This window comes from Abrus precatorius, unplaced genomic scaffold (genome assembly GCF_003935025.1).
Source record: "Abrus precatorius isolate BTA unplaced genomic scaffold, Abrus_2018 Scaffold9, whole genome shotgun sequence".
Taxonomy (NCBI): Eukaryota; Viridiplantae; Streptophyta; class Magnoliopsida; order Fabales; family Fabaceae; genus Abrus; species Abrus precatorius.
Genome location: NW_020874439.1, coordinates 30,792,210 through 30,798,611, shown reverse-complemented (window position 1 = coordinate 30,798,611; position 6,402 = coordinate 30,792,210). Strand labels below are relative to the sequence as shown.

Genomic DNA, 6,402 nt, shown 5'->3' with positions numbered 1-6,402 from the left:
ACAAAATATTGTTTGATTATTGATTGAATAAAATATTTTTTTACAACATGATAAAAAATTTATTATGTCATAAATAAATACTTGATTGTGTATAATAATTAAATAATATATGATGAGAGAGAGAGAAATGTATAAAAATTAATAAAATAATAGTTAAAATTGAAATTTAATTTTGAAATTGAAAAAGAAAATATAAGCTTGGATTTATAAATATAGATATAAATAGTATTGCAAGTAATTTTTGGCAAAATGAGAAAACGGAATATTTTTGTGTTTGGGTGTCTTGCAAGAAAAAGTTATTTACGATAAAAAAAAACAAACCGAGTCACTTTTATTTGAATCTATTTTTATTTAAACAATGTCAATAACACATTCTTAATTTACATTTTTATTGTATTTTTTTGTCATAAAATAAAATTTATTTGGATTTTAAGAATATGAAATCTCATATTCTATCTACTAGACCTCATTTATTATTTAACGAAATTCACACAATTTATTTATTTATTAATTAATAAGATCAATATATTAATCTTCTTGTATACAAAATCTGCCCAGAATAATGGCGCGGGAAAACGAAAATCCCCGCGCCAACGTTTTCCCGCTCTCAGAACCTTATATCTCTCTCTTCTTTGATCTCTTCAATCTTCAATCTTCAATCTTCATTCGTAAATTCTATTCCATTCTTCAAACTCCAAATCCCTAACTCTATTCCCTTTCTACTTTCTCCTTTCTCAACATCAGCATCAATGCCAGCAATCTCCGCCAAGCGCAGACCAAAATCTCACGCGCCACCCCCTTCCTCACCCATCCGTAAATCGCCTCGCCGATGCGTCGCCGCATCCCCCAAGTCCGCCTCCACTGTAATCCCAAAATCAACCTAATCCTAATTCTCCAGCATTCACACTTATGACTACTTTTGATTCGTGTAACTGAATTGGTTTGTGGTGTTTCATTTATAGGGAAACAAACTTGAGGCTGATGAAAACCAAGTCAACATCGTAGTTGCGAAACCCAAATTGAATCCCAAAGGTGAGCTTCGTTTTTCCTTTATTTTTTTATTTTATTTTTGTCTTTGTGGTGGGAAATTTGATTTATGTTTTACTTGTGTTGAGGAAATTGTAGACGGTGAGCAATTGAAGACGGTGAAGTTGGCATTGCACTTATCTACTGCGCCATCTACGGTTGTGTGTCGTGAGGAGGAGCAGAGTGTGGTTTTAGGGTTCGTGAAGGGGTGCGTGGAGCACCAAAAGGCTGGGAGTTTGTACATATGTGGGTGTCCTGGAACGGGGAAATCGTTGTCTATGGAGAAAGTGAAAGAGCTTTTACTCAATTGGGCTACGGAGGTGTGATACACTTGTTGACTTCATGTTATTGTTGCTATGATTCATTGTAATTGTGTGGTTGGTTGTGTTTTAGGTCTTTAATTTCAAATATTTAGCAATTTATTGATCCTCCCACTAATACAATCTAATTTGCAGGCAGGTCTCCCCCTGCCAGATGTTTTATCTCTAAACTGTACATCCCTCGCCAATACGTCTGATATTTTCACTAAGGTAGGATTGCCTAGTTACATTTTATTGTAGTCAACACTATCAGTTGACTGACCCCCCTTCTGTTTTAGCAGATACTTGGGTTAAACAGAGAACGGGGTAAAAAGGTTACGGCCACACCCTTACAGCAACTTCAGAACATGTATTCTCAGAAACCTTCTATCAAGAACATGACGTAAGAAGCAAATCCTTTCCCTGGACTAAGACACATTAGAAATCTTAACTGAATCTTAATTGACAGGCATATATGATTTTCTTCTTCTACTTGTTTCTGTAATTTGGATGTTATTGAAGGTTAATATGACTCCATTGTAACAGGTTGATAATAGCTGATGAATTAGATTATCTGATAACCAAAGACAGAGCTGTGCTTCATGATCTTTTCATGCTCACCACTTTCCCGTTTTCTAGATGTATACTAATAGGTAAATTTCTTACAAATGAGAACTTGTTTCTGACTTTGTTATAACACTGAACTTATAAAATAATCTGGGCTATGTTGGACTTATTGTGCTTGTTTACTTCATGCAGGTGTAGCGAATGCAATTGACCTAGCTGATCGATTTCTTCCAAGGCTTACATCATTAAATTGTAAGTCAAGCCAAGAAGTTTATACAAACATCTTTCATTTAATTTCAAACTTGGTGGATATTTTCTCAATGACTTTAGTAATGAAGCCATCCTTATAGTTGTTTACGTCCCCAAACATTATTTTTCCTTTTCTCTTATTTTTAAAATTCTTCCATTTGTTTTTTTCTAGGCAAGCCTATTGTTGTAAACTTTCGAGCTTACTCTAAAGATCAGATCCTCAAGATTCTTGAAGAAAGATTAAATGTAAGATCATTGCTTTTGAACTTGATTGGGTTTTAGGGTTGTGACATTTTCAACTTGAATAATGGATGTTGGAAGAAATTTATCATTGTGAAGTTTGCTTAAAAAACATCTGCATGGCTTGATGGAAGAAGAAAAAGTTAACCAAATTTTATATTTCTTGTTGAATATTTTTATTAATAGCTTTGTCTCACTGTCAGGAACTTCCTTACACTGTATTCCAACATCAAGCACTGGAACTATGTGCTAGGGTGAGTCCATTTATCATCGCCCAAAGTTTATATTTGCTGTTATCATGTACAGTCTCTACCTGGGATCTTGCATCTAATAAAAGATTTCGGTTTATGGAATTGGTTTCAATAAAATAACTAGTAAGAGGAGAATAAAAAATGCTATCATAATTCATCTTGAAATAATATACATGTATTATGTGGAACCTAATTGGCACTGCACTTTGCAGAAAGTTGCTGCTGCTTCTGGAGATATGCGAAATGCTCTTTGTATATGCAGGTCAGTCATTTTTTTCATTATTGTTGTAAACTATTCTTTGGCTTTTATACCCCATGATATTTGAAATTGAACCTATTCATATAGATGGATCTTGAATTTTGGCATCCATGTATGCTCATTCGTCTAAAGTGTCCATTTTATTTTACCTTTTTTATAGAAAGATTTAAATGGAACTTGGGTGCATGCGGAACTCATTCCTGTTTTTTTTTTTTTTTGTGTTTAAATTTAAATTTTATGCTATGGTATTTGAAATTGAACCAGGAACTTATTAGGCATCTTTCAGCCTTTCAGGAGTTATGACTGTGCTAGTAAACCAGCTATTATAGAGGGTTTAGAGTAGGACGAATAAGAAGGGCAATGAGGTAACTAGGACTGAGTGAGTTAGTTACAATAATACTTGTCCATCAGACAGTTAATTATATTGGGTGTGGTTGAATTGATATTTCAGTTAGGGGAGTTCTTAGGTCACTTGAATGCTTGGGAGGGTGACACTTTTTTTTCGATTTTTCACTCCATCACTGTTCTTGTATCTTTTTGATACTTACCTAGGGATTGAGTAAGTGAAAGTAATACAATTCCTAGAATCCTAGTTCATTTCTCCAATACTGATCCATTCTTGTTAGATTGCTTACAAAAGATTTGTTTTTGCGATTAGCCAGAGTAAAATCACCGTGGGAACAAGTTTAATGGTTATTTTCTTTTTCAGGAGTGCAATAGAGATTCTGGAAGCGGAAATTAGAGAATCTGCCTGCAATTTGAATACTTCATTGGAGGAGAAATCATCCTCTGAACACATTCTTGCTACAGCTTCTGATTTCTTGAAAAAACGAGAATTTGATGTTGTAAGTGCTGAAATTTTTTTTTCTGATTTGCTGGCTTACCCGTGGATGGAGTTGTGCTGAAAATTGTGAACCATTTAGGAAAGGATAAAATAGAATGAAAATAATAAGCATTTATTACACATCTCTTTTGATTCTTTATTAGGTTTGAATGCATTTCCTCAAGTTTTGTTCCAAGTTTCAAATTCAACCACCTTAGTCTTAGGTGTTGTTACAACTTATAAGTAGTACAAGATATTGGCAACTTTGTTTAATAATAGCACTTAGTATAATTAATTTGTAGCTGCAATGAACTATTTTCTTTAATCAAAATCTGCACTGTCGTTAAAGTGTTAAAGACAGGGGAGCCCCAGTATACAACAATTTTAAATTTACTAAATGGTTAGAGTTCTTCTGTTATCTAATCTTCCTCTTCTTGTAGCTAAAAGCCTAAGTTCTTCAAAATAAATTGTAGGTAAGGATTGATCATATGGCTCTTGCCTTGTCCAAGACATATAGATCGCCGGTTGTGGATACAATACAGTCTCTGCCGCATCATCAACAGGTAAACCTGAACTATGAGTATGTCATGTTATCTACTGAGCTAAGGCTTCTTGTTACAAGAAGTAACATAACTTTTCAGTCCTATCAAATGTGCTAACTGACCTGCTCTGCCACGGATCTTTTAGTCTCTACAGTCCTATTTGTTCAAATTTTTTTTGTCCTTGTATTGTACGGATTCTCCATCTTCTGCAATGAGCTAACATGTAAGCTAGAAAGAAAGATGGAAAAAGGGACCTTTGTTGATTAACCGTATGAACTGTTGTAGAAGTTTATAGTCATTGAAGGGTAGGCAGAGAAACATTTGTGATAACAAGGGTAGGTAGTTAGTTATTAAAGGCTTGTTTAATAAAGCACTCAACTAACCTAAAGATCTTTGACTGGGTACTGGACGTGTAATTTTTTTGCTTGTTTAACTGAATACTGAATTTAACACTAGGTACAGACTATAACCTTTTTTCTGGATCTGTCCTATTTGCAGATTGTACTCTGCTCATCTATAAAACATTTTCGTGGAGCCAAGAAAGATACAATCCTTGGAGAGGTATGCTACACCCGCACTCAAGGACTTGACCCAGTTTAACCTATATATATATATATATATATATATATATATATATATATATTTATTTATTTATTAATTTCTAAAGTTTTAATAATGATGCAGTTGTATAAATCATATATGGAGATATGCAAATCATCACTGATTCCCCCTGCAGGAATCTTAGAATTTTCAAATATGTGCAGAGTGCTAAATGACCAGGTATTTAAATCTATAATTGATTTGAATATGAATTTCTAGATGTAGCTTCCTGCAAGTGGATGAAATTCATATTCAAGTATGATTTATCAATGAGGACAAGTGATAATAGGCAAGTTTATGAAACATACAATACAATTGCAGGGGCTTATTAAACTAGGTCAAGCTCGAGAGGATAAATTGAAAAGAGTAACGCCTAAAGTAGATGAGGGTGATATTACTTTTGCATTACAGGTAGTCTTTCACTTCCTTGAGACTTTGCATTATTCGATTTTTGTTATTCTTTAATTGACTGTATCTGTAGATTGGCAGTTCATCTTAAATAATTTTTTTGCCATTTAAATTCCATGACACAGGGAATCCGTTTTTTTCGAAACTGTCTTCAATGATTTTTCTAATGGACTGTGGCTTTCATTCAGCTTCATGTGAGACTATTCATCCATATATTATTAAGGTTGGAAGCTTTTGTTGGACCTTTTTTCTTTTTACACACTTTTAAATGTCTTGGGCCTTAACACTAGACTTTTTTTGCCAATATTGTAATAACCTGTTTCCTTGTACTTGTGCAGGTGAGTTCATTTGGCTCCGACTGCCGTCTTCAGTAAATGAAGTGGTCAAATGGACATAATTAAACAGAGTTGAAACCACGTGAGCAGAGTTTTCAGCAACGAAGCAGGACCTGTTAGATTTTAAAAAAAAATATTTTTATGCTATTTTATTTATTTATTCTCTGCGGCAAAAAATAGCAATAGATACATCCTTGATTTCACGGTGAAAGTAATTCTTTTCTCATATGTTGAAATCAGCCATAAATGTTATATTTAGCTGAGAAATACCTCGGCATGTTAATTGTAATATAGTTCTTGAAATAGTTGCAATCAAATGCAAAAATTAGTTTGATGGAATTTTAGTGACAAGAGGTGAGGTGCATTAAGCAAATAATGTTTAGCTAAATATGCAAGTTCTTAAACTTCATCAGTTTGGGCTGAAATGTGGTCATGTGCACGCTGTTTGGGCAGTTTTTCCTATGTTATGACAAGATAAGCCTTTAAGAGGGAATATTTGCTAACTGATTATTATTAAAATGTCTCGTTTGTTTGCCACAATAGAAATGTAACCTGTTGCAATGTCGTTCATATACTTGTTTTTTTTTTGTGTGTATTCAATCGTGCATATTTTGCATGTGATGATTCTGATTTTGGTGCATTTATAACAGTTATTACATAAGAAAGTATAAAAGTGTAATTTTATTTTTCTCATAAAAATTTGTCATTTTTGTATGCTTAAAATAAGTCTTGAAGAATAATGTTAATAATAATAACAAGACTAACAATGATAACAAATGAAAGTGAAAGCATTTAGAGAGAAA

General features: G+C 33.4%; 1 protein-coding gene across 1 annotated transcript; it reads left to right on the top strand.

The window, feature by feature from the left end:
* The first annotated feature begins 689 nt into the window (after positions 1-689).
* LOC113849126 (cell division control protein 6 homolog B-like) lies at positions 690-5,759 on the top strand. Its single transcript, XM_027478782.1, has 17 exons — positions 690-863; positions 963-1,032; positions 1,126-1,346; positions 1,482-1,556; positions 1,628-1,728; positions 1,872-1,978; positions 2,085-2,144; positions 2,314-2,387; positions 2,585-2,635; positions 2,845-2,894; positions 3,601-3,694; positions 4,188-4,277; positions 4,755-4,817; positions 4,941-5,036; positions 5,178-5,267; positions 5,453-5,482; positions 5,601-5,759. The coding sequence occupies exons 1-17, from the start codon at positions 750-752 to the stop codon at positions 5,604-5,606; spliced, it is 1,392 nt and encodes a 463-aa protein (XP_027334583.1). The 5' UTR covers positions 690-749; the 3' UTR covers positions 5,607-5,759.
* Positions 5,760-6,402: the final 643 nt, after the last annotated feature.

Excerpts from the sequence above, each read along its gene's own strand:
- LOC113849126 (XM_027478782.1), top strand. The coding sequence starts at position 750 with ATGCCAGCAATCTCCGCCAAGCGCAGACCAAAATCTCACGCGCCACCC. Across the intron at positions 3,695-4,187 it reads CATCCTCTGAACACATTCTT|GTAAGGATTGATCATATGGC; the intron begins GCTACAGCTTCT and ends AATAAATTGTAG. Across the intron at positions 4,278-4,754 it reads CTCTGCCGCATCATCAACAG|ATTGTACTCTGCTCATCTAT; the intron begins GTAAACCTGAAC and ends TCCTATTTGCAG.